This window comes from Sphaerodactylus townsendi, linkage group LG02 (assembly GCF_021028975.2).
Source record: "Sphaerodactylus townsendi isolate TG3544 linkage group LG02, MPM_Stown_v2.3, whole genome shotgun sequence".
In the NCBI taxonomy this organism is placed as follows: Eukaryota; Metazoa; Chordata; class Lepidosauria; order Squamata; family Sphaerodactylidae; genus Sphaerodactylus; species Sphaerodactylus townsendi.
In genome coordinates, this window is record NC_059426.1 from 112,026,656 (window position 1) to 112,053,984 (window position 27,329).

At 41.4% G+C, this 27,329-nt stretch overlaps 1 protein-coding gene across 2 annotated transcripts in view; it reads left to right on the top strand.

The window, feature by feature from the left end:
- TTC17 (tetratricopeptide repeat domain 17) overlaps positions 1 to 26,767 on the top strand; it is a 58,857-nt gene extending 32,090 nt beyond the window's left edge. The window contains exons 17-25 of one of the 2 annotated variants that reach the window (XM_048485187.1): positions 6,999 to 7,169; positions 8,412 to 8,665; positions 9,792 to 9,957; positions 12,355 to 12,475; positions 13,749 to 13,908; positions 15,559 to 15,642; positions 21,255 to 21,374; positions 22,378 to 22,521; positions 25,681 to 26,767. In XM_048485187.1, the coding sequence (XP_048341144.1) occupies positions 6,999 to 7,169; positions 8,412 to 8,665; positions 9,792 to 9,957; positions 12,355 to 12,475; positions 13,749 to 13,908; positions 15,559 to 15,642; positions 21,255 to 21,374; positions 22,378 to 22,521; positions 25,681 to 25,812 (1,352 nt within the window). In that variant the 3' untranslated portion in view covers positions 25,813 to 26,767. The remainder of the gene's footprint in view (positions 1 to 6,998; positions 7,170 to 8,411; positions 8,666 to 9,791; positions 9,958 to 12,354; positions 12,476 to 13,748; positions 13,909 to 15,558; positions 15,643 to 21,254; positions 21,375 to 22,377; positions 22,522 to 25,680) is intronic. The other variant, XM_048485188.1, reaches the window with a different exon arrangement.
- The last annotated feature ends 562 nt before the right edge of the window (positions 26,768 to 27,329 follow it).

The following is a 27,329-nucleotide window of genomic DNA, read 5'->3' on the forward strand; positions in this document are numbered from 1 at the left end:
ACTTTGGCTTTTTTGTAAAAATGAGCTTTTTATCAGCATACAGGAATTTAGTGTTGTACTGCTGAAGTTAGCAGTTGTTGAAAATGGTTTGCAGATTTAGGAAATAATATATTGTATGTTTAAAAAAAATACTAGCAGGGCTGTGAATTAGTAGCTGCAATACAATCAGAGAAGATGCTCAGAACGAGCTATCACCATTCAGTACATCTGTGCCATTCTCCCTCTTCTGTCTTCCAAAGAACAGCAAGTTATTTTTGATGCATTAATTGAAATTCAGGCCACTGCACTGCTTAGCCTGCTGCTCTATATGTAGCATCAGAGTACCCTCAGAGAGGCATTGCAAATAGCATTTTCTAGTCTTTCTTATCTGCTGACAGTGTTTCGGAGCCAAATTTAGAAACTATCTTCCATGTTGGGCCTCATTCCCAGACAGTGCTGAGAACACGCTGTGGTTTCTCTATCCACACCACAAAGAGAACACTCCTGTTTTGCCCAATGCTGAGAGAGGACAGAGTGCTTTAATGTGGTGGTTTTTAATACTACAAATCTAACCACTGTCCAGCCATTATTAAGCATCAATTGTGTGTTTTTAAGGGATTACTTCATTGTAATCTCAGTGGATTCTCTGGGGAGGTGGGCTTTGTCCCTTTTGTGGCATGTAGTGTTTAAATGAAGCAGTAGTTTTTCACATGATTTATTTAGTAATGGTGTATACTTCATAAGAGTAATTTTTAGTGCTGCGCTAACTCAGAACAGAGTGCAGTGGTCTGGCATTAGATTTGCATCTTTCTTCATAACACACTAAAGCAATCTTGTGGCTTATCTTTAAAAATAAATAAGTAGTATTATATCCCAGCAGTCTTCTCGTTTCAGTTTGTTGTACAAGCTAAAGCAACCTGCTTTATGCAATTAAACAGAATTTTTATCCCAAGTCATCAAAATTAAAACAGTCTTGCACTTGGAAACATTTTGAGGGCATCCCGTTTTTGAAAATCATACGAGTAATGGAGAAATGGAACATATGAAATAAACATACATTATCTGTGTTCACAGTTCAATAGAAGATTTGTTTTCACAGAGCATATCAGTGTACATGGAGGCAAGCACATAGTGTCAGCCAAACTTAATCTGCATTCCATTGTACAGACAAAGATGACCCATGGCCCAGTAACAAGGAAATGGCATTTGCTTAATTGACTTTGGGTAATTCTGCTTCCAGATTTTAATTATTGACCCCTTTGTGAGGAATGAAAGAGGAAAATAGAAGAAGAGATCAGGGACAGCTAGTCTTCAGCAAGCACTGCCACAGGTGAAAATCATGGGGGATAATTCAGAAGCTGTAAAGGTCACTGAAGTTCTACTCTGCATGCTCAAAGTTCTGCGCAGGCTCTAGTTTTTAGAGCCTTCACAGTCTGTATTTCCTATATTAATCTTAAGGTCAGATTATGCAAAATACTGAGAGCCAGCATGGTATAGTGGTTACAGCAGGGGTGTTGAAACCATTTGTTATAAGAACTGGATATGACATAAATGTGACTTGGATGGACCCATCTCAGGGGGGAGTCCCCAGCATTCCCCAGTTGAACCCACAGCAAGTTCAGCACAGAATGGTGCTGGGGAAGGTGGTCAGCATGGCAGGGGGGCATGTTATTGCTCAGTCTTGTCAGATGTCAGAAGCTAAGTATGGTTGGTATTTGGATGGCAGACCACCAAGGAAGACTCTGCAGAGGAAAGCAAAGGCACACCACCCCTGTTTCTCACTTGCCTTAAAAGGTCTTTGCTGGGGTTGCCATGTCAGTTGCGACAAGATGGCATCTGTATCTGTAACGTGTCTGATATTTGTCACCCTTTATAACTTATGTTCTTTTTCCTCTTCCATCTCTAATTCTTTCTCAATATTAAATTGTGATAGCTAAGCAGACCACACACTGGATTTGATCTTTTGTACAGAGGTTGATCTGAGTTCTGCAGTTCTGTGTGAACCAGCCCCATGGTTAGATCATTTCCATGTGAAGGTTGGTTTGAGCTTTATGTTCCCCTGCAGGGATCCAATTGGTTTCCAGAATTCTCTGCAAGCAAGGACGTAGCTAAGGGGAGGGTTCCTGGGTTCAAACCCCCCACCCCCATTACATGTCCGAAGCTCCGCATCCTGTTTGTGGTTTTTTGTATTTTTAGTGGGTTTTTTTCAGTTTTTGGCATGCAGGGGGTGCAGTTTTTAGGCTAGCAGCACCAAACTTTCAGGGATTTGTTGGGAGACTTTCCTGATGATACCACCCAGTTTTGGTGAGGTTTGGTTCAGGGACTCCAAAGTTAGGGACTCCCAAAGGGGGTGCCCCCATCCCCCATTGTTTCCAATGAGAGCTAATAGGAGATGGGAGCTACACTTTTGAGGGTCCATAATTTTGGACCCCCTGAACCAAACTTCACCAAATTATGTTGGTTAGCTTTCTAAGAATAGTAGGGCTTCAGCTCTCAAAATGCCCAGTGCAATAATCTAGTCGATAGTAGATTAATAGTAAAGATGGGTGCTGACTTAATGCAGTTTCTTCAGGAACTTGGACATTCTTTGTCCTCTTTCCTCTTCGTGTGAAATATTTCCATAACATCATATCTGCTTAAAATTCCTCCCCCCGGCCCAACCTCCCAGAATGGCGAAGGTTTCGTCTGTTCAAGGGCATCAGTTTCTTAGAATGCACCAGCCTTGTGCTGAAGTCAGTCTGGATCTGATGTCAGCTAAAAGAGCTAATTTCAGCTTTGGGGTCCTGTATGCACTAACTCTTATAAATAACACATGAAGTGTATTGCATAGATTTAAAAAGGTGAAACCAATTAGAATTTTAATGGCGGGTGGGGGGGGTGGGCGAGAGAGATGATGGGGAGAAGAAACTCAGCTGCAGTGTTGCATAGGGAGCAATAAGCAAAATAGATCTACATGTTTCCCAGAGTATGTAAAGCTCACCTATATTATTTTTTGAAACCTATTTGTAAAATATTTGGGGATTTATCTCTATTCTGTTACTTAATAGAATATTGTCTGTCAACACATTAAAGGTAGGGGGACAGGATTTTAGATTTCACTTTCTTTTGTTATGTTCCTCCCTCATTGACCCACAGGTTTCACTAAGGAAAATAAAGAACAGCCGTGACTTACCACAGCAGCTATTGCTGGTGGGGAAGGGACAGCCTCCGTGATGCTGCCTCCTCCCCGCAGCCTCATGAGCTCCTCTGGGCTCGTGAGGCTTTGACTGGCCAGAGGCACGGGCCTGGTGAGCCTCAAGGCGCCAAGCAGTGATGCTGGGCGCCCTGACATCACCAAGGGGAGGTGGGGCCGGGCGGCCTATTTAAGCCAGGGCCCGGCCTTTTCACCTCCCCGTTTGCTGGAGCAAGCACGTTTCCCACCCACCTCTCCCTGTTTTTTGGTCTTTGTTAATGCATGCGCATTATTGTTAGAGGGTTGGCAGTTTGTGCATGGGGGACTGATCTTTAGCTGGGGGGCAGCGGGCAAAATACCCGCTTTAGTGGAACCTCCTCAGGAGGTTTGGGGTGGAGCAACCCATGGGGTCAACTGCCCAGACATGGGCTTCGATGGCTTGCGCCCCTGGCAGCAAAGAGTCTTCAGGAAGTGGTGACTGCCCATCTGGAACCTTACAGCTGCTCCAGTGTGTGTAATAATTTTTCACCGGCAGGCGTGCTGAGAAAAAATTAGGTGTCTGGGGGACAGCACTTGTGCTGCCCAGTACACAGATCAGAAGATCAGACCCCCATGCTGCGCCTTACGCTTTTGTTTACCTTGAACCAATTTCATTAATAAAATGTTTTTTACCACACACAAATGTTTCTTGTATTTACAATTTCTCTCAAAAGGTAGGAGGGTTATTAGCTAGTTCCCTCAGGCAGCAAGTACCCAGATCTGTTCACAGGTGCCATGGCCATCTCTGTTTTATCCTGGGGATGTGGTCAAGTCACTAGACCTTTGGGAGGAGTAACGCTTCCCGGCCTTGTTCTTCTACCTACAACAGAAATAAAAACTTCTATCACTGCTCCCCAGCAGAATCAAGAAGAAATCCATTAACTTGGGTGCTAAACCTTGCTTTTATTTATACCTCTTTTTGTATGTTGGGGTGGTATTCCTTCCCTGCAGCACTTTCAAAGACAGGCAGAAGCTTAAGTCAAACCACTTTTTTTTGTGCTCATATAGCCATAAGTTAGGGGTTCAGGTCAGGGCCATATTGTTTGGAGTAGAGGATTTGTTCTTTCCCTCTGTACTGTATACTCCCAAGCCCCCAGCACTGGTATTTGGCCCATTAGGGGAAGTAAATAGGCAACTTACAGTTATTAGAACTGCAGCTTGGGGGTGGGGGAAATCTGAGATCAGGAAAATGGGGCAAAACTGAAAATGGGGCAAAACTTGCCTACTCCATTTGATCCAGATTTATCCCTTTTCTCCCCCATGATTCCTACTTAGCAATGTTTAAAAGTGAAGTAGAGCTCTGTTCACAGATCTCGTCTGCATTAGCAAAAAAGAAGCAGAATAAAAGTGTGTGTGTGGCTGGGAATTCCCAGAAATTATGCTGGGAAAAGGTATTTTACTGTAGGAAGTCAAATAATTACTTTGGGTTCATACAAGTGATTTTAAAAAACTTTTCCCCCCTCTTATTTAAACATCATACAGTGTGAGGGCAGTACTGCTGCTGCGGAAGACGCATACATCCTGCTCGCTTGACTGTGGGGCATTTGTTCTCTACCTGTTTCATCCATATCTGTACCTGAATAAAACCCTTTTTGCAGGGTGGGATATAAAGTAACATAGAGTGTTAATTGAACTCTTATGGAGAGTTTAAAAAATTCAGGAGCAGCAGTGGCATAGGAGGTTAAGAGCTTGTGTATCTAACCTGGAGGAACCGGGTTTGATTCCCCGCTCTGCCGCCTGAGCTGTGGAGGCTTCTCTGGGGAATTCAGATTAGCCTGTGCACTCCCACACACGCCAGCTGGGTGACCTTGGGCTAGTCACAGCTTCTCGGAGCTCTCTCAGCCCCACCCACCTCACAGGGTGTTTGTTGTGAGGAGGGAAGGGCAAGGAGATTGTAAGCCCCTTTGAGTCTCCTGCAGGAGAGAAAGGGGGGATATAAATCCAAACTCTTCTTCTTCTTCTTCTTCAGGCCCTCTGTTCCAAGAAAGGATCAGAACAAAAGGTTAGCCATTCTAGATCAGACCAAAAGGCCACCCAGTCCAGTATCCAACAATGTCTAGCTAAATACCACAGGGAAGCCCAAAGCAAGTTGTTTTACACTTCAGTTAAGGCGCCCTTCATATTTCAGTCTCTCCCCCTCCTCCCCACAATTAAATCCCTGTTAAAAATTACATTTCTCAGCAACCTTTTAACCAACCCAGTGGGGACCCAAAGCACCTTACATTGTTTTCTTCTTCTCCTCATTTTTATCCCTACAATAACCATGTGAGGCCAGTGAGGCTGAAAGTGTGTGACTGGCCTAAGGTCACCCAGCAAGCTTCCATTACAGAGTAGGGGTTTGAGCCTATGTCTCTCAGATCTGAGTCTGACACTCTTAAGTACTACACTGTGCTCACCAAAGACAGCTTACCAAAAATGAATAGTACAACTGAAGCTGACAATAGAGCGTCCAGGAGCAGATCAGAGGCTTTTTTGATCTCTGCTTATTTCAGTGACCACCACCACCACCAGGAAAAGTCTGCCTATCAAATAGCTTCAAACAGTTGAAGCCAGCCTTCATGGTATGGTGGAAAGTAAGGGTAGGAAAACAGTCACTAGCTAATTCTAAGCCTTGCTTTCATTTATAATCCTCTTTGTATTTTGGGGGGATGGTCCTCCACTATAACACTTTCATAGACAGGCAAGCCACTTAGGTCAAGCCACTTCTTTTGCTCATGAGAGTCATATTTTGCTCATGCTGAGGACTGACTCTGTGAGAAAAGCACAAGTCACATCATTCAGCATCGTATTCTTCACTGTGTCAGCACTCAGTGCCCCAGAAGAAAGTGTAAAAACTAATTTTAGCCATCAGTACTAAGATGTTTTGATTGTAGAATTAATTCAGTAGGCTTGGATGTTAATCTGTAATCATGAAATCAAGACTGAAGCCCTATGCATGGTTATTTGAAAGGAAAGCTACTGAATTCAGTGCAAGTCTGAAATGTAGTAGTGCCTTCTCTAAGTACTTGCCCAAGGTTGAATTATTCTCAGAGTTTTGTTAGTACATGTGTAGGAAAATAAAAAGGCTAAAAAAACCCCAAAGACTAAAACCATTGCGTTGTCGAAGGCTTTTACGGCCAGAATCACTTGGGTGCTGTGTGGTTTCCAGGCTGTATGGCCGTGTTCTAGCAGCATTCTCTCCTGACGTTTCACCTGCATCTGTGGCTGGCATCTTCTGTGATCCTCTGAAGATGCCAGCCACAGATGCAGGCGAAATGTCAGGAGAGAATGCTGCTAGAACACGGCCATACAGCCCAGAAACCACACAGCACCCAACTAAAAGCATTTCTCAAAATCCTTTGTCTCTTGACTGATGCACATGTATGGACACAATTCCTGCTACATGGTGCCTGCTTCAGTCTTGAGTGTGTGTGTATAAAGTAGCTTATATATGCATAGCTAAATTGTTTTTCGTCCCATCACAATTGCTGGATGAGATCACCTTTGTGCCCTCCATAGTACAGTTCTTGTACTGAAGGGCCTGGGGAGAACCTTCTGCCTTTTCCCCAGTGAGACTTGTGGACTCTCAGTCGTGTGCTGCTTTACCATGTCAGGAGCATGGGAACCTGCCATCTGGATATTCTGTAACTATGATGTGAATATTAAGCCATTCATAAATCAGTCTCCCAAACACAGTTACTGTTTGATTTGCATCACTTCTGTACAGCTGCATATGATTACCTTTCACTTGTAAGTATAAATAATTCTGGCTATTCAGTAGTTGTTGTCCCCTGAGGTAACAGTGTCTGCTTTTCGGTGCCTTTCGCAGGCCACTGTCCTGAGAAGAGCCAAGGTGATAGCCATTCCATGCAGAAGTATTTTGACACACAAGACTCTGAGATGTTCTCAGCAGTAGGAAATCATGAGGCAGTTACTGATGATGATTCAGTGGATCTCATGCATAGTTCTACAAGGGATTCATCCTCTTTGACTTTAGAAAGTAAGTAAATCTTGGAACTGCTGGGCGCAGACAAAAGGATGAGTCTTTCTTTTCAGAGCAGTTGTTATTTTGTATTCCTCTAGGTGTGGCTTGGACAATATTTTCAATATTAGTACTCCTGTACCTGTAATAGTTGTGTAAAGGGAGTGTTTTCAAAAGCACAGTTTCTCTTGTCATAGTTCGGTTGCCACTGAAAAGTTGCACATGCCAAAATTCCCACTTCTATACAATTATTCAGAATTCCAGAGCCTTCATGGTCTTTCGTGCCATAAGTATACCCAGACCAAATTTACATGTGATGTCAGCCACATTTACCTCTATAAATGTTCCATGCATGTTCCATCATGTTGAAATGCATTTATCTGGCATACTTGTTCATCTGCATATAGTGTTAGTATTCTGCAGAGACATCAGTTTGGGTTATGTACGTATGTGCTTCCTTACCTTGTAAGTACATTGAAACATGACAAGATATGCTAAATTTGAGTCCAGTAGCACTTTGGAAACCTTTCAGAATATGAGCTTTTGAGAGTCAAAGATCCCTTTGTTAGATAGCTGACCCTCTGTAACATGACAGGATGTGTTAGACTAACATAGGTAAGAGAGTTAACCAAAGACAAATCATACTGCATTATGAACTGCACAGCATCAACTCAAAACTATTAGGGAGAAGTTGGAAACCCATTTTAATTGCGCTGGGATGGGGAGCTACATCATTGTAGAAGCCTTGTACACAAATTAGTGATGCCACAGTCTTCTGACTCTGTGCAGTTTCTGTTTGGAAGTCTGGCAAGATGCTTGGTTGGATAAGAACATGAAAGGGCCCCAATGGATCACATTTCCATCTAGTCCAGCATTCTGAAATTTTGAAAGAAGTGTAATTTAAAGAGAAATGAGATGGGTGGGGAAATTAGCCTACTTGAGCCCCTAAAATTAATAGTATTTGGTAAGGGAGGTTTGGATCAGTAGGAAATTTCCTGTTCTCATACACATCCTTGCAGGCCACCCACTTGATTTTTTTTCCCTCCTATTTTGCAAAGATAAATGAAAACATGCTTTAAATGAGGGAGCTATCTTCTTCAAGAACATGATGACTCTCAGGATTTATTTTTATACCATCTGTTCTGCTTGGCACAAGGAAATAAGAAGAGTAAATTTTGTTGATGTTTTGCATGCTGTCTGAGCATAATTATACTATAGCTTTTGAGCCAACTGATTTAATTTGTTGATCCTCCTTTACAGGCACTGTTATTGTAGAAAGTAATGGCTCTGAAGGAGTGGAAAATTTAGGAGACACTCAGATGTCTGAGGAGATGTTGGCATTAGTGGACGAATTTGAAAACTCTTGGCCCCTTGAGGCATTTGAGGGGGCACTGGAAGTGAAAGGGCACCGGATGGACTTACAAGGCATCCGTGTCCTGAAGAAAGGCTCTCAAGATGGACTTGGCAGTTCCTGTTTTGGAGACTGCAGAGATGATGATGATGAAGCTGAATGGGTAAGATCTCTCATTAGTAATGGCAGCAGCCTAAGTATCTCTTGCAGATTGGATCCAGATTTGCTATGAGCCTGCTCACGTTACTCCAGATTCAAAAGATTTCTCTCTTGGCTATCATTTTGCTTCTGACATCGTGCAGTCCTATGTAAGTTCCCTCTGCCCATTAATTTCATTAGGTTTACAATGAAGTAACTTGGCATAACATTGCACTATGGCATAACATTGCACTAGTACATTGCATGTACTAGTTGTACAGCCTGGTGGTTTCACAGTGCAATCTTGAACAGAGTTATGCTTTTATAAGCCTGTTATTTTCATTGACTCAGTGATTCAATGATTCAGAGTTTTTCAACTAGCGTTCACAACTGCGTTCACTCTGTGGGCTTTTTGTATGTCCTTTTACTCAGAAGAATTTCATTGCTATATTAATTATGGAGAATAATTTTATAACTCTTGTTTTCTTTTTTATCCTTAACCCCTTTTTCTCCCTATACCTCATGCACTCCTTTTTCTTTCTGCATCACCCCAAGTCCCATTGCAATCCCTTCTATGTTATTCTCACTTATTTTTCCCCCTCAATATAGGCCCATTAGCCCCTTTTTCTTGTGCCCTCTTTTTTCTTTGCCCAAGCCTTTCTGTTTTCCCATCTTTGCTGCCTCTTCCTCCTTCCCATAACAACAGTAGTTTGCATGGCTGTTCTTTTTGGACCCAGAGGGGCAGATAAATCATTATTGTTGAACATAAGACTCAGATGGACTGAAGAGTTTATGAGACTGGATTTGGCCAGCACCTTTGGCCTGACACGCTGATTTAATTTGAAATTACATTAATTAGAAAATAGACTATGCTGATTACCTGCAGATGTTCAGATTCATTTTCAGTATGGCTCTCAGTGCTAAAATTGTTTCATAATCTTGCATTTGAAGGAATTATTTTATATGATTATATGTGTTCAATATGATGCATCAAGATGAGGAGTGCCTCCAGATACAAAGAAAAAAATAAACTGTCTGGCAATTGCCCTTGAAATCAACTCAGCCCTTCTGGAAGTCAGCTAGTGATTCTTTCTTAACAGCATGCCTAATATATTTGGTTCCATTACCCTCACAATGTTTTCCTTTGACAGATCACATTCCAAGTAAAACGTGTAAAGAAATCTAAAGCAGAAAATCTGGAACTACAAGAGACTGGTGAAAGAAATGAGGAGGATGGGGTAAACGGAGAGAAGGAGAACCTTTACCAAACAACACTGGAGATCAGTGGGCCAAAAATACCCTCCCCTGGACCACCAGGTACATTTTTTTCAGTAGCAGGAGGGGTGGGTGGGTTTCAGATACATTTCATTCTTACATTAGGAGATTAGCACAGATTGTATGACAGTATATTATGGAGTATGATGTTACCTACATTCATTCTAAGATGGGTCCCACTATGGTCAGTGTGGTTTACTTTCAGCTAAGTGTGCACAGGATAACAACCTTAACCTGTCTGAGAAACTGGAGTAAGCCAAATACTCTGTTCTGGGAGAAAGTGGGGGGGGGGGGTAGTGTGTGTTAATTATATACTCAGCAAAGTTGGTTGGTTGGCTTGTACGTAGCAGGGTACTGTAGAATAAAGTTAGCAGGCACATTCTGGCTTCTGCTGTAATGTATTTATTATTTTCAATAAATGCCAGTTTGTACTGTACAATGGAACAGATAGAGGAGTGGCTATGATGTTGCTTTTAAACTTCCCACGGCCCAGATCACCATGATTGATCCCTTACCACAGGAGAAAGGGCAAGAGTCACATTTCCTATTAGGAAGAAAATGCAAAACACACCTAAACTACTTGCTTTCTCTTGGTAGCAAGCAAGCACCCATTTTTCACACTGTGGCTTGGAAAGGTCCAAGCATCGCTGCTTCACAGTAAGCCAGCAGACTAAGTGATTATGGTAAATGTCTCTGTGGATATGGCACCACCCAAACCTACCTCTGAAATGTAAAATGGAGAAAGAATGCTCCCCAAACTTTCATTATATCCTGCCTCTTTCCCCTAGTGGGGACACAAAGTGGCTCTCCTTCATTTTATCCTCACAGCAACCCTGGGAAGTAAGAGAGTACCTGCCCCAACAAGCTTCCATGGGAGCATGGGGATTTGCACCTACTCCAGTGCTATAACTGTTCTGCCCCACAAGTGAATCTGTTTTTGGTGCCCTGTACTTGGCTAGGACAGAGTGTGGGGAGACACAAGCCAAGTTCAACAGTTCAATCAATAGGTTTATTACTTAGGAGAATTAAGACCCTAACTTCTCCCTTGGGTCTGTCTAAATCAGGGGTAGGGAACCTGTGGCTCTCCAGATGTTCAGGAACTACAATTCCCATCAGCCCCTACCAGCATGGCCAATTGGCCATGTTGACAGAGGCTGATGGGAATTGTAGTTCCTGAACATCTGGAGAGCCGCAGGTTCCCTACCCCTGGTCTAAATCAAAGTACTTGTTTGACTTGAGCAGATTTGAAGCTATAGACTGTGTCTTCTCTTGGTTGCTTTCAACAAAGTCCACTGTGTCTTACTTCCTTTTAGTTCCTTCAATCTTTGTCTGATTCTACTTGCTGTTAACTTTAATTTGTGCTCTGTATATCACCATAGACTACTATGGAACACCATATACGTCACAAATATTAGTCTCCAGCTACCCTTGGCACCTTGCTCTGACTGACAGGCTAGAGCTAAAACAGGGGATTGCTGGGTAAAAAAGGAAGACTGCCTCTTGGGAAATGTCTTAAAGGGACAAGGGCCAACTAAAATTCCCTCCCTTAGAAGACTTTACAATGAACTAAACCCATGCTAACTAAGGGGAAACTGAAGCTAACTAAGGGGAAACTGAAGTCTGAAGGTAGCAATGAATTGCAAACTATTAAAATGCATCTTATGATTTTTCTACTGATAGAAGTAACCACTGAATCTTTCCATAAGTCTTGTGTCAGAACTCTACCTTGTTCATACCACTTACAAAAGCAGTTTGATGGGGGTGGTAGCCAGCTACAGTTGTGACTATTTCAGCCCTTACATTGTTCAAGAATTGATCAAGAATTTGGAACTTTGCTTCAGCTAATGGAATGGAAGCCGATAACTTTTTAAGCTTCTGGTTGTGCCGCTAGTCCTTACAATTTAAATGGGTGGAATGGACTTTCTACCAGGGACCCATCAGTGGGAAGATTGTCTTTCTGGAGTTAGCAACCATTACTTCCACAAGCGGGAAAGGAACGATGGTGATTTCAGCAAATTCTCCACTTCCCTTGCCAACAGCCTTAGAGAATAAATGCCCTGACCCGTTAATAGAGGCTTAGTTTGTGGAAATGAGCAGTGGAAGCATTTCATGGCATGGAGTTAAATAATATTTACCTATTAAAGGGACAGGAAATTTTTTTCTCCAGGCAGCTGGCAACCTTAATTACAGATCCCCTCTTTGTCTCTGCATAGCTGTTGAGGATCCATTGATCAAAGATTTGCTTTCAGAAGGCACAGAAGAAAGCTGCAGCTGGGGATCAGAGGTAGGAAACTTTGATCCCATGAGAAGCAGTCCACTCCACTAGCATTAAATATGATACGTGCCATTGAAAAATTAAAATTGTATAGGAAAATCAACTGAGGAAACTGTTATGTTTACTGTCCCTTTTTTTTTCTTTTCTTTTGTACTCCTTTCCAGGAAAGCGGAGAGACTACCGTAGCCTAGGTTGGCCAAGTCCTGATGAATGCATAAAACTCCGGAGGGTAGAGCTTACTACAGTCACCAGCACCTGGCTAGCCGTTTCTGCTAAAAATATTGAGTGAGTATTTTCACTAAAACAAAGTTAATATGCCCCCTCTATAGGAGACACTTTCCAGTTCAATTGGCAGAGACCTGTTATGTATGCATCCCCCCTTTTTTTTTCTGGTTGTGCAAAGTTAGCAATTTGTGGGCTCTTCGTCATGACCCTCCCTTCACAAAACTCTATGGGACAGTCTATACCTCCTACCCAAGATGGTTTCCAAATTTCATGCCCCACAGCTCATAGTCTTACTTCAAGGGTTTGTGTTCCCAAATGGCCTGAGATTCTGGTTGCTATTTCTGCAGCTAAAAGTAAGATTAGGCATCTGAACCAATTTGTGATATAACTATCAGTGAGCAACAAACATTTTTCCCAATTGGAATCTATAGGCTATAGAATTTTCTTTCTTTGTAGTCTGCTAATCTCATAAAATTCAGCAACAGCAGTTGCCTTTACATATCACCACCCCACTGTGAACAGTGTAACCTGATGCTGTAAGACTGACTGACTGTCACTTGGATTTGGTAACTTGCTATTAGTAATTCACACATTGAAAAGCTGCCTGTTGCTTTTGTATTCAGTGATTATTTCTGGATGATGCAAGGGATGTTAGCAGTGATCATGAGCTGTTCCTGTAGGCTGTCCTATAACAGTATGTTGCAAAAGAAATAAGGATATTGCAGGGATCCATCAGCAGAAGTTGCTATTGGATGTGAATCTTTGCCACATTCCTCTCTCCCCAGCTGTCCCTTCCAATGCCACAAAAGTTGGTTACTAAGGTTGTGGGATCTGCACACACGAAGAACCACACAGATCAGGGAGAGCTACCTTGGGGGGAGGGTGAAAGTGCCCCTCCTACCTCTTCAGTCAGCAGAGTAGTGCTTGCAGTAGAGTGAGGAGGATCTCTTTTGCGCGTGTGCACGTACGAATATGTGACTATTAATCTACAAGAATTCCATTTGACACCTCCCCATCCTCTGAAATTCCTCCATTATGCCCCAATTTTTCAGAAGCATACCAATCAACTGCTTTGCTTTCAGCACGGAGTCAAGGGCTAAAAAACAAATGGAGTGTCAGAAAAACAACCTGGCCACTATTCCCTAGTGCTAATGCAGAACAGATGTACCTTTCAGACCAGGGTCTTAAGATGCATATCAGTTAAAGACGTCTTGAATCCATCCCTAAGAGTACAGAAATTAAATGTCTAGTAGAAATTCTGTTGTTGCATTTGCATTTCTGTCCCTCAGCCTCCTTCTCTTAATTTCTGATTTATCCTTTCTTCCATCTGTAGTATTACAGATCACATAGATTTTGCCACTCAGCTTCAGGAGCCAGCCATGGAACCTGTCTGCAATGCAAACCTACCTACCAGCATGCATACCTTGGATCACCTTCAGGGCGTTGCCAATCGGGCTAGCCTTCATTACACCGGAGAGAGTCAGTTGAAAGAGGTACTTGTACTGTCATGTATGCATTCTTCCCTCTATGAAATCCTGCCTTTGGCTAGTAACGATTAACTAAACATCACTGATAGGACAGCGGTACCTATGAAATAATGTTGTTAAATCACTTCCTACTGGATTAAGGCATATGGTTGAGCCAATAAGAGCAAGACATACCCTCCCAGTTCCTGCTTCAGCTGCTCAATTCTTACTGTAGAATTCATTTATTTATTTATTCGATTTAGTATACTACCCACCTCCGAAAGGCTCTGGGTGGTGCACAATATACATAATAAAAATTTACAATTTAAAACCAATTATAAATAGCATGAAAACATAAATAACCTATTGATTTGAGAAGCATGTTCCCAATGACAAACCAGAAAAAATGAAGGACTGTAGATGTAGTCCAGAGGGTGCCAGCTTTGCAAACAAGAGGGAGGTGCCTATAAAGATGGGGAGAACTCTCCCTTCTTCACATGCACCCTGCTGCACCTCCATGGCAAAACTGGGGTGTTTCGGGGGCACACTTTGAGAGTTTATGCTGGGCGCCATTTCCTGTAGTTATGCCCCGTCCATGTCTCTTGCCCTGGGAGGATTACATTTCTAGAGTCCATTATATTTTTTCACACAATGGGCCTTATTGCTAATTTGATGAATAAGAAGGTACTACAAATAACATCCCCATTATTTATTCTATATTTATTTTAGTGCCAATGGTGTGCTTGTCACTCATGTGGCATGGGAAACCGCATGCCCATGAAAAGTAGAAGAAGCTGCTTAGGGATGAGAGGATCAGAAGTTCTGAATGAATGAGCCTTGTTACACTATCACCTCTTCTCTCCACACACACACAAACAATGTAAAAGTATCTTATCAAAACAGACACACCTATAATTATTGTAGATATCAGACTGCCTTTTTACCACTTCCCAAACTCAGTAGAAAGTAGTTTCCTTCTCCTACTTCTTTGCTGTATGGTTCATTGCTTCATTCACTGGGCTAGTTTCACCATCAGTGGCTCTCCAGGGACAAGGTAGCAAAACTTACTACTAACCTGTATATGTATTGTTAAGCAGCAGGGAGAGGGGGAATCTCTAGATAGGGCCAACAGGGGAGAAGCGGTATAGAAATTTAATAAAATAAGAATATCATTTCAGATGTTGTGAGCTTGAAGATCATAATATATTATATAAATACTTACAATATTTTCCTAACTTGTTTCTATTGTCCTATATAAGTGTCTGCAAAATTGTTTGGAGGTAAGAAATGACAGCTGAATAAGACTTCACTGAGCAGGAGACAGAGCCATGTTAGGGGCCAAAGGAAGAAACCTAAACTTTGTCAGGGGGTTGATTCCTGAAGTTCCCATCCTGGTGTGGTCCTGGGTAACCATGAGGAGTATCAATCTGCCATTTTGTAGATGAAATACGAGCTGTAACATGTTGCCAGATTTTGTACGAGGCTGGTACATTGCACAGTGTATAGGATTGTTGTATGCAATACAGCATTATCGTCAAATGTACAGGAGAGTTAGCTGATGAATGCATGAGCTCGTACTGGAAGACCAGCACAATCGAAAAGGCAGGTGCAAATTATTAAAGCACTGAGTTAATTTGGTTGTAATTTTTTCTGAGGGGTTTCCTTTTCTTATTTTAGGTGTTACAGAATCTTGGAAAAGACCATTATCCACCACAATCTTTAGAACAAGTTGGTACTCGAATAGCCAAGGTTCTAGAAAAGGTCAGTACACAGAATGGAGGGAAATTCAAGATGTTATTGTTCTGATTTTAACTGGAGAGAAACCTGCTCTTTCATCTGTAATGTCTCAAAACCAGTTGCAGAGCAAGTTGGACTTTTCTGAAGCAATCCACAGGAATCTTCTAGTGTATCTTCATTCATAAATCTCACCTGGCATCTACCCTGTGTTCTTTTAAGCACAAGGCCCAAGCATTTCTCTTTGCCCAGACTTTTAACTAAGGGTTTGATCTTTTAATGTTGTTTTTTACAAACTGCTTCTGGCCTGAGGACTTCTATGATGATCCTTTAGGCTGCTGGATGTTTTATGCTCTGATTTTTATTAGTTAGGTTTTTAGTTATTTGATTTATGCTTGTATGATTTTCTCTTGTATGATTTTATTAATAATCTTGAGCAAGCTTCTGAAGAACTAGCATATGGATGTTTTAAATAAACAAATATATACTCCACGAGACACTCATCATAAACTTTTTCCATTCAATGACTTCCCACTGCTGACACACTGTGTACTATGAGGCCCCACTTCTTCATCATGCAAGGAGGCATCTTTGCTCAACCGCTGGACCCCTGGCTGGCATGGCCATGCTGCTGCAGATAATCTCCCAAGTGCTTTCAGCTTTTTGCACACTGTAAAGTTAATGTGTAAAACTGCCTTCAGCAAGTGTTGTAATCCATAAATGCCTTCAGTACACTGAGTTGTACTTTTAAAACATTGTGATATTCTAGGAATCTAACTGCATCATCCCTACATCGAGCAGCAAGAATAAATAATTAGCTTCTATTATTGACTGTCAACTCAAGAGTTCTAGTATGGTGAAGGCAGTGCAAAAGATGTTCTCTGTTCATTTTCTCCTTACTGTGTAGAATCCTGTAAATCTCTGTCATACCCCAGTTAGCGGGGGAGGTTTCTTTACACTGAAAAGCTCCACATTTCTTAGCCTTGCTCCAGTCTCTTAATAAATGTGGTTGCGAGGACTTCCGGTTCAACCATGGCTGCTAACGCAGGTCCTTAACAAGAAGGGACATTACCCGTGTGTGCATTCCCCCCCAGCAGCTAGACAAAGGGGGCTGAAATTTGTTCCAATTTATCCCTTTCCTAATAACATCAGTACTCAGCCAGTTCAATATCCTGCAAATATCTTCAGTGCTGTCATTTTATTTAGAAATCTCTCCAAAGATTTGGTCTTGATACAAGTTTATCACTGTGTGTTGCAGGTGTGAAGTAAAATATATCTAGTAAAGTACTTTACTAATTAAGGTATCTGGAATTCATGCCTCACCCCAAAAGGCCTGAGAATGTTTCACGATTGTTAAAAGATGCTGCATTCAGCCTTTGGAATAATTCCAGAGGTAATTAGATCAGTAATGTCAGCGTTGTTGAAAATGCCTGTGATTTGATCTTTACTATTCAAATCCAGTACAAGGATGTTGTAGGGGCTTGTAGCCAGATAAGTTTTATTTTTTTATTGAATTCATATCCCATCCAAAGACAGCTCAGGGTGGCTTAAGTTGTAAAACACCCCACAAAAATATACATCTGTTCATCAGTTAAATCCCAACAGTTCAATTTTCTGGGTTGAACAGTCTAAAAAGAAGAATTTAAACAGCATCAATTCCATCCAATTCAACTAAATCACATAATACTAATAACAATGTGACAAGAAAAGTATAGAAGGGTGTGAAGGCTGGCAATGATGCAACTGTTGCTGCCTCAACCATAGATCCAGTAGAATATCTCCATCCTACACGCCCTGCAGAATTCAACGAAATCTCACAGGACCCGAATCTCAAGTGATAGTTTCGCCAAGCTGGGGCCAGAGCCGAGAAAGATCTGGCTCTGGTTGAGGGAAGTCAGACACTTCTAGGATAAAGGGTCAGCAGTAGATGACTTGCAATAGAGCGCAATGCCCTTAGGGCCATGGTGGCGAACCTATGGCACTCCAGATGTTAATGGACTACAGTTGGCCATGCTGGCAGGGGCTGATGGGAATTGTAGTCCATGAACATCTGGAGTGCCATAGGTTCGCCACCATGACCTTAGGGGTTATATTGAGAGAGATGGTCCCACATGTACAATGGTCCCAAACTATTTAGGACTTTAAATGTTAACACCAAAACCTTGATCCAGTATTCAACTGGTATCCACTGCAGCTGGTGACATACAGGCTGAATATGTAATCTTAAAGGTTTTCACGTTCTCGACCAGCTGAAGTTTCTGGAGCAACCTCACGGCAAGCCCTGGATAGAGAGACCCTGGATACAGTAGTCACATGGATCACAGTAGTTGGGTCAGTGCAAGGCAGGTAGGGTACCGGCTGTTTAGCCTAGCAGAGATGGAAAATTGCCACTCTGTCTGTATTGGTGACCTAGATCTCCATAGAAAGAGAGGCATCCAGAATCACACCCAGGTTTTTGAAAGTAGGTGTAGGTATCTGTTCCACCCCATTCTAAATTCAGGAACTGGGATCCCAACTGGGATTTCCCCTGCCCAGGTACAGGACCTCTGTCTTCGATTGATTAATTTTCAACCAATGCTGTTTCAAACATTGCACCATGGCCCCCAGGCACCTGGTGTCCGGCCTGCCCTCTCTCAACAGATAATGCTGGATATCAACAGCATATTGATTACAACATAGCCCAAAACTCTTGACAAACTGGGCCAGGTGTCACATGCAGATGTTAAAGGAATTAACACGCCCACAATTGCTAAGGCTAAACCCTCTCCTCCAGCTCTATCCTCTGTTCCTTATCCTGGAGAAATGAGACCAGCCACTACAAGCTTGTCCTATGTACTCCAAAAATAGTGAGGTGGTGGGTCAAAAGTTCATGATCAACCACATTGAACCACATTGAACACAAGATTTAGCAATAGCAGCAGCACTGATCCGCCTTCGCCCAGCTGCCTCCAGAGATCCTATGTGAGGGCAATCAGCACAGTCTCCATCCCATGACCAGGTTGGAAGCCAGATTGGGACAGATCCAGAACCAAGGTATCCTCAAGGTAAACCTAGATCTGTTTCGCTTCCACTCACTCGACCACCTTGCCCGAGAACGAAAGATTCGAAACTGGGTGGTAGGTAAATGGATCACAAGGATCCAAAGATAGCAGTCTCACCACTACCTCCTTCAACCTCTCTGTAAAGACCCTTGAACTCAGGGACAGATTGATAATGTTCACTAGAGGGCTTCACACCCAATTACCATTGTCCTTAACCAGCCATGATGGGCGCAGATCTCAGAGGCAAGTGGAGGGCTTCACAGCAAGCAGGATTCTATCGACATAGGCCCAAGAGAGTTGGTTGAAATGGTCCAACCTAGGACCTGAAGATGGCTAAGGGGCCTCCAGTTCACTTACTCTATTAACATTGATGAAGGGGTCATGACAGACCAATAAGACTTTATCTGCAAAAGTTCCTCCTTAATGCTGATTGTACTGACATCACTGTCCCTCCACCCCACAGTATCTTTAACCACCAACCACCAAGATATTATTCCTCAGACTGCAGGACCTAAATGAACAGCCAGCTGCTTCTTTTCTTCTCTTCAGCATAGCTTGCCAACTTACACAGTTGCTTGTCTACCAATGCCCCATGATCCCAAGAATAATCTCCCAGAGTTCAAACAGAATTTCTGTTGCATTCTACTGGCAGTCTGCCAGGTACACACTAGTATTCTTGGTCAGGAGATATATCCTGCTATTATATATGAGGTGAGATAGTGGTGGCAGTTTGGCTGTTGTGGGTTTTCTGCACTGTGTGGCCATGGTCTGATAATTTTTGCTCCTACCATTTTGGCTGCACCTCTGGCTTTCATCTTCAGAGGCATGTCACAGTAAGATTTGTTTCTCTCTGTGCACAGTAGGGAATGGTTGTGTGGTGGAATGTATGTTTTGTCCACCTCACAGGTGGGGGGGAGACACATTTGCATGTGTCCAGGTGTGTCCTGGTGGAGTTCATTCTCAGTAGCATTTGAATTTCTGTTTTTTTTTGTTTGGTGTTTTTTAGTACCAGCAGCCAGGTTTTGTTGATTTTCAGACTTTCTTCTTTTTTGTTGAAACTGTCCCAGTGTTTGTGGATTTCCATTGCTCCACTGTGTAGTTTGAAATAGTAGCTGTCAGAATTTCTGTGTCTTTAAATAATATCCTATGTCCGGCTTGGATTAGAGCATGTTTGGCATTCTGATTTTTTCATGTTCTTCAGTTCTTATCAGAATGCTTCATTTTGTAGTCCCTATGGATATTTGTCCACAGCTGCATGGTATGTGATAGACTCTTGTGGAGGTAAGGGAGTCTGTATTTTGTTTAGTAAGAGGATGTGAATACATCTGAAAGTAGCACCCAGAATTACCACAAAAATTATTTACCGGGGGAGAGGGAAATTGTCCAGCCATATTCTGTATCAGAATAGATGTTGCCAGCACCACCTATACAATCATGTATCATTTACTTTGCTGGTGTACCAAGATCTTGGATATCTCTTAAGGTCCCATGCTTCTTTTCTGAGGTTGTAGATCCCTGTTAGCCTTTCTTGAAGAATAATCAGACTGGTGACCATCCTGCCTTCACTCTGTCTCCCTGACTTAGCCTACCCTAATCTTTCAAGACTCCTTATTGGCAATGGATCTCTTAAAAGTTTTTTAATAACTGCTGTACTTCACCACAGAGTGGCAGCGTTGCTGTGCCGAGCAAAACATATCTTTGACTAAGTGATATATACAAAATTGAGTCTTATGACTGCTCTGCTAGTGGATTGGATTTCAAGATCCAACCCACTTTGTCTGACCATGGAAACTCTGGTCAGAGGAACCTCACAGATACTTATAATGATAACAACAGCGGTCTACATTAGGGAACTGTAAACTTAACTTCCCAAATTTTCAGTTCCCTAATGTTAAAACAATCTTATTTATACCCTGTTATTTATACCCTGCCCTCCTTTAACACTACGCAGATGATGTAATCACTCTCCCCTACTCCATTTTATTTTCATAAAGCCCAAAATAGGAGGGACGGTGTAGAAATTTAATAAAATAAATAAATAACAATAAATAAGAATCACTATTAAGCTTCCATGGCAGAGCAGGTCTTCTAACCTGGCTCTCCTAAATCCTAGTCTGACACTCTAACTACTGCATCCTCTTCTTCAACATTATCTTTTTAGAAGAAGTAACATAATAAGATCTTGGAAGAAATTACCTCGTTCCAGTTTAACTCAGATGATTCCGCTACTGTGCTTGCTTGAAAGCCCTGTTGTATGTTTCCAACACTATCTAAAGTGTTGTGGACAGTTACATGGGACCGTGTCTTCTTAGCAGTTTTCCTGAGACTGTCCAGCACCTAAGAAGTTCTGTGTTCTTGCGCTATCTTCGATCATTTTAAAAGCCAGGCAGAGGAAGTGCTTCTTCAAAGAAACTTTGGGGTATACAGTTTGTTTCATTAAAAACTGTTCACAGTTTCTTAATTGATGTGATTTATTTTGATGTTCATTAGCTCTTGTTCTTTTTAGCATATACTGTAGATTTTAGTATTATTGGCCATTACATGGATCAAAGAGTAGATGATTATTGACATTAATTTTTTCCCTATATGCCACAATAGAACCAAACCTCTTGGGTCCTTTCCAGCATGGCAGCCCTCTACTGGAGAGTAAAAGGTCAAGGGAAGAAAGCAATTGACTGCCTCCGGCAAGCTTTGCATCATACGCCCTATCACATGAAGGTGTGTGTAACACTGCCCACATCGCACATGCTATATTTGTAATTCCCTGCTTTCAGTTTGTACGTAGTTGGATGTACTATTTTCTGCCCTTCCTGATCACCTCTAACCAGTGGTTAAATTATTTGAATCCCACCACCGGAAACGGTCGTTAAATTATTTGAATCCCACCACTGCCTCTAACATGACTGAATTACTGAATCCAGTTTCAAGAGTGTTCTAAACTGTGGGTTGGATCCAGCCCCATTCATTTCTACTGACACAATTCACCACTGCATCTTCTAGCAGCCCTCTTCTGCCCTTGACATAACTTCACAGACAGGGGACATTCCATAAAGCATGGCAACAACACTGGCAACTCCCCCTGCCCCCCATGTGAGATAATTCGCTCATAGAAGTCTGGATCCAACCCTACATTTGATATACATTTGCCTGTATACCACCTACATTTGAATGATGCCCCAATAACAAAAGGCAAAGTGAGCGATAAATATATACATGAATAAAAGGCTGACCTCAAACTCTCAAGTGTATTAAACTATTTTGTAATTTAAACAAAATATCGGAATGTTTATTATCCTACTGTAATTGATGAAGCCATTTGTATTGTTCTTTAAACGAAAGGAAGATGGCCCTGAATGTCATAGAACACACATTCAAAAAATAGCTGTAACTTGCATGCAAATGTAAGATGACCTCTTTTTTATGGCATACTTGAGGGAAACAAACTAGTCTTGTGTGAGTAAATACTTGAAAAGGCTCTTCTGCGGACATACTGTCTGTTAAAGAAGACACCAGTAATCACACTGGAACAAAATTCACACTGAAACATGACATTTTTTTTGTCATCAAAACTTAAATCATGTCTGTTGGCAATATATTGTAAGAAAAGTTTACCCTTCCCCCATAACCAGAATCAATAGTCTTGGCATTCACAGTCCTGGTTCAGGCTAAAGCTACATAGTCTATCCACTGGATCTATTCTACTTTTCTTCTCATTCTTCAGGATGTGCCACTCATAAGCTTAGCAAATATCTTCAACAATGCAAAGCTTTGGAATGATGCCATCATCGTGGCAACAATGGCAGTAGAAATTGCCCCACATTTTGTTGTCAATCATTTCACATTGGCTAATGTCTACGTAGCAATGGTGAGTAAAGAACTGCCTCAGTCTCTTTCAGTTTTCTTTGTAGCACCCTGAAGCTCTAGAGTTACAGATGAGCAGAGTTTAAGAATGAGGAAAGAATCCACATCTGGAGGTGGAGTTGGGATACAACAGTTCAGTGAAGGCTAGAAAGAATCTTCCCTTTTGATTTTTTCTCTGCCACTGATAGTTTCCATCAGCCAGCTGATTCTAGGACAGTAATCATTCTGTATTATAGATTTCATTTACAAGCATTTATACCCTTGCACCACACTGAGTCAATGTAAAGATTTTGTACATATGTGTTTCCATAATATGCAAGAGATGCAGCTGGCAAGGATCCAGAAGTCATTTAATGTTACATAAATACACTTTGTTCAAGTTCCACATCGGCAGAAGTTCTTGACAAAGTGTTCAAGTCAGCAGGGCAGCAATCCAATTAGTACAAGTAAAGGTAAATTAATAAAGACAAAAAAACCTAATCTGGAAAATATGGCCTTATAGTCATGTACTAGCTTAGCTGCACGAGGAAACATCAGTATAGAGGTACTTGTGGATATTCACCACAACTTGCTGCTTTGTAAGATAGGCTTCATATTTTTGACAACATAAGCTAGAAAAATCAGTAGGCATAACCAGACAAGCTTAGTTGCCTGTCATTTTAGTTTTGCTCTTTTCATGTTTCAATATGAATCTTATTTAATATAAACGTTGCATACATGCTTTCTCCTTTTGGGGTTGTGGGATAAGGTATTCACATCATATACTACACTGTCCTAAACTCTTATGTATCTGCTGAAAAACCCTTGAGAATTGACTTCACGAAGCAAGCAGATCTGATTTCCAAAACTGTATGATCTGTAGACTTAACAATACAGTCATACAAAATCCACATAACTGTAATATGATTAGGACAGTGACCAGAAAGAAGAGCAATGTAAGTTTCTTTTGTAGAGCAATATAAAAATTCTGATCCCAACCTTTGATAGGCAAAAACCAGGAATAGTAGGACAAACACTGACAAATTGCAGAGCACAGTGTGGATTCTACCATCTGCCTCCTAATGAGATTTTCTGCAGCAGGTTGTAACAAAAACTGCTTGTTATGACATACTGTTTGGACTTCTTTGGACCAGAGCAGTACATCATAACAACGGGATAATAGTTCAAATAAGATGATAGAACTAACTAATCTCCAGTCTTATGTTCAGAAAAGTCTGCAGCTTTGGAGTCATTAGGAATTCATGAACTTCATGAATTAATATGGGAAATGGGAAAAACACCCTGACATCAGAAAGCTAGCAAGTTTTTAAAAAAAATTATAATATTTTATGTTGCCTTTCCTCCCAATCATGGTCCACAAGGCCACAAACATTAAAAAATTAAAACACAAAGAACACCAGAAAGAGGGCCAGTATCTGTCATTGGGGGTATGCCAGATGAAACAGAAGAGCCTTTACCTACTGGCAAAAGTTATAGATAGGAGACAAACAAATCCTAGCAAGGGAGTTCCAGACTTTTGGTGTCACAATCGAGAAGGCCCTTTCTTGGGTTGCCATGAGTCTAACTTCAGATAACGGGAGTGTACAGCTAGGTTCATATGCGACACGGCAGTTGGTTCCAATCCTTTTGTTTAATATAAGAATAGTAAGGAAAAGCAAAGATGCCAATGAAAATCCTTTGACTTTTGATGATGCAATTTCTTTTGCTCTCTGCATTTGCGTATTCATTTTTTTTCACAAATCTCTTCTTGCCAGAATCCATCACTTTATATATATACATCGTAGAATAACTTCTTGCGCATGTCACTACCATTCTGTGGGTAGCCCTGTTGTGCTGGCTTTACCCTCCACATAAGAGCCAACCAGTTTATTACTATTCTTCCTCCCTAGTTCCTGCTGTCTCCCTATCCTAGCAATTCCTGTTCCTGCATTTCCACTGGTCCCATCAGCTTCTACTCCTGCCCATCCCACCTCCCTACTTTCCTTGCCCCCCCTCTGGTTCCATCATCCTCTCCTCCTCCCCTGGCCGTACTCATCCTTGAGCACCTGATTACACCCATCTCAGTTCCTGCTCTTTCTCCCTCACTACCTGGTTTAGGAAGCTGAAGCCAGTGCGGGCAGGGGGCCTGGGTTAGAGTACTGAACTTAAAGCAGTTTGCCAGGCAGAATGAGAGGTTGAGACCTTAGTATTCTGAGTGCTTGCACTGGCAGTGAAAACTGACAGCCAGGTTCTCACAAGATAATTTTACAGGATTTTGGATGCCATTATTGATTGCCAAAACAACCAAATGTTGGGAGGGGGGGTACAGTTTGAAATATTAAAATGTTTACCTACCTCAGCAAACTTTCAGTGAAGCACAAGCCACCCAAAAAAATGACACCTTGAAAATGCTAACAAAATACTTAATAGCAGATAAATACAAAATCTTTGTTTTGTAAATCCTTAAAAGTTAAACAGTTCAATGTCTTTAACACTCTTACAGATCGCCTACCTTTTCTCCAAACGTTTTGCATATTATACTGGCTAAGTATTGTCTCTTGCAAGTGCCATCCAAGCCAGCCATACTATACCTCTGGCTGAAAAACAAATCCCCATGTTTCATTTCCTTTCTATGGTGATTCCCCATACAGTTTGTCCATACTGATCCATACCGGTGTAGGTTTAACATATAGTTACGTGATTTACAGATCAATCATATTCAGAGTTATTCCAGTATAAGCCCACTGAAATCAATTGGAGTAGACTAATGTCTTGGAGTGTCAGGATAATTTAATATAAACTCAGGACCAACTTAGATGTTATGGTCAACCGGGTAGTTCTGTTCACACTTCTGCTGTGTTGAGTTGTAAAGTGGTAGGAGGATCTATTTGTTTTTACATTAAAAAGAGTTCCAGCTACCTTATTTCATTCTATTCTGTTACTTTTAAGCACTTTTTTCACCAACCTAGATTACTTCTAGTATCAGAGCTGAGCAAAAAGTATACTGAACAGCAAAGTGTAGTGTCTGTACTGTTTTTACATGTATAAAATTTCAGGAAGTTCATTGTTTTAGCCAATAGCTTAAATCAGCAGTAACTCAATACGTTTTTCTTGTACCTGCAGACTATGCTAGGAACCTGTGTCTCTTCAGCCCCTGATTGTTTTCTGTCTTTGATCCCTGCAGGAAGAATTTGAGAAGGCCATGGGGTGGTATGAATCAACACTGAAACTCCAGCCTGAGTTTGCACCAGCAAAGAATCGAATCCGTGCCATTCAGTGTCATTTACTCATGAAAAAAGAAAGACGTTCTCCATGAGGCTCACAACCTTCCACCTTCTCCCCCTCCCTTTATTTTTGTTTAAAGACAACAAAATCATTGTTTGCTATTCTGCTTATAATAAGGTGTGCTAAGATAAATTGGGAAACAAAGATTTGGGGATCATTTTTATTATTCACAAACAAAAGCATCTTTGGGGAAAACTTACAACAAAAATAATGATATAAATGTTTGGTCAAATAAGCACCGAGACAAGAACCCTTCCACATGCCTGTGACCCAAACACGATGACATTCTGCATCGTAATAAAATTGGTGTCGGCATAGATTGTAACCTGCTTCTGGTTTTAGCCTATCTATGAAAACGCAAAGCACATTATTGCACCAGGCATTTGTATGTAGCAAGGATTCATAATAGGCTTTTCATCCATCAGGAATTCATGTTTGACCCACCTCATTCCATCCATAGTGCAACATTACCAGTTCAGACATAGACTGTGAGATAAGAGTACGAACAGATGCAGGCTAAGTGTTTTAAAAACATACAGACTTTTGTAACCTACTGTGGTTTTCATAGGGCAAGGGGAGCAGGAGAAAGAGTGAGAAAAAGAACTCATGTAAAATCATTTGTAGTTTGGTTACAAGCAGAAAGGAGAATCAGAGAAGAAAATATACTGTTTAAGAGGTTTTGTATCCGTGTATATTTGAAATTCTCTGCAGCCCTGGGTGTCTTTACTAATTATTTGTTAACAGGATGTTTTACCCTCTTGAGAGTAAGATGTCTGTGTTTGTGGCATGTGTACATGCACTCTCTCTCTCTCGCTCTCTCTCTTTGTGTTTCTCTGAAAACTGGAGAGAACATTTTCACAAGATAAGTGATCTGTTTCCAAATGAGCATCACCTTGGTCAGTGAAAACCCCTGAACCTTTGGGTCTCATTGTTGAATCAGCAAGGGCAAATAAGTTGGAACAAAAATAAACAATTATGTTAATGAATTGACTGTTGACCTCTGCTTTCTTTTCTTTTTTCTTTTACAAGCATTAATACACTATATAAAGTGCTGTTTAGTAAAAGTGAAGACCACAGAACTTAGCTCATCACAGATCCCACTGTGGTTTGGGATTGTAACAACAAACCAAGAAAACAGCTGGTGATCCAAGCCCTGCTACTAATGCTCACTGAGCATAGACCAGATCTTAAGTGCAAGGTTAAAATCTACGGATAGGTGTATGGTTGACAGCTGAAAAAAAGTTCAGTAGACCACTTTCAGATTCCTTTTATCTACCATAAAACATATCAAAGGTCCAATCTTTGCCATGTGGGTGGTTGTATTAACATTACAGGAACTTCCTGGGTTTTCTGCCTTTTTTGCCTATTAGAATTGTCCTATTAGAATATTTGTTGAAAAATCTAACCTTATAACATCTTTCAGAAGAGCAACTCTCTTTCAGGATTTATGAGGGGGTGGGGAGGTTTAAAGAACAGTCTCCAAGAGTAACCAGCTCCTTCCCAATGTCATTTTGCGGATCTAACATGCTGTACGAATACTCAGTTCTA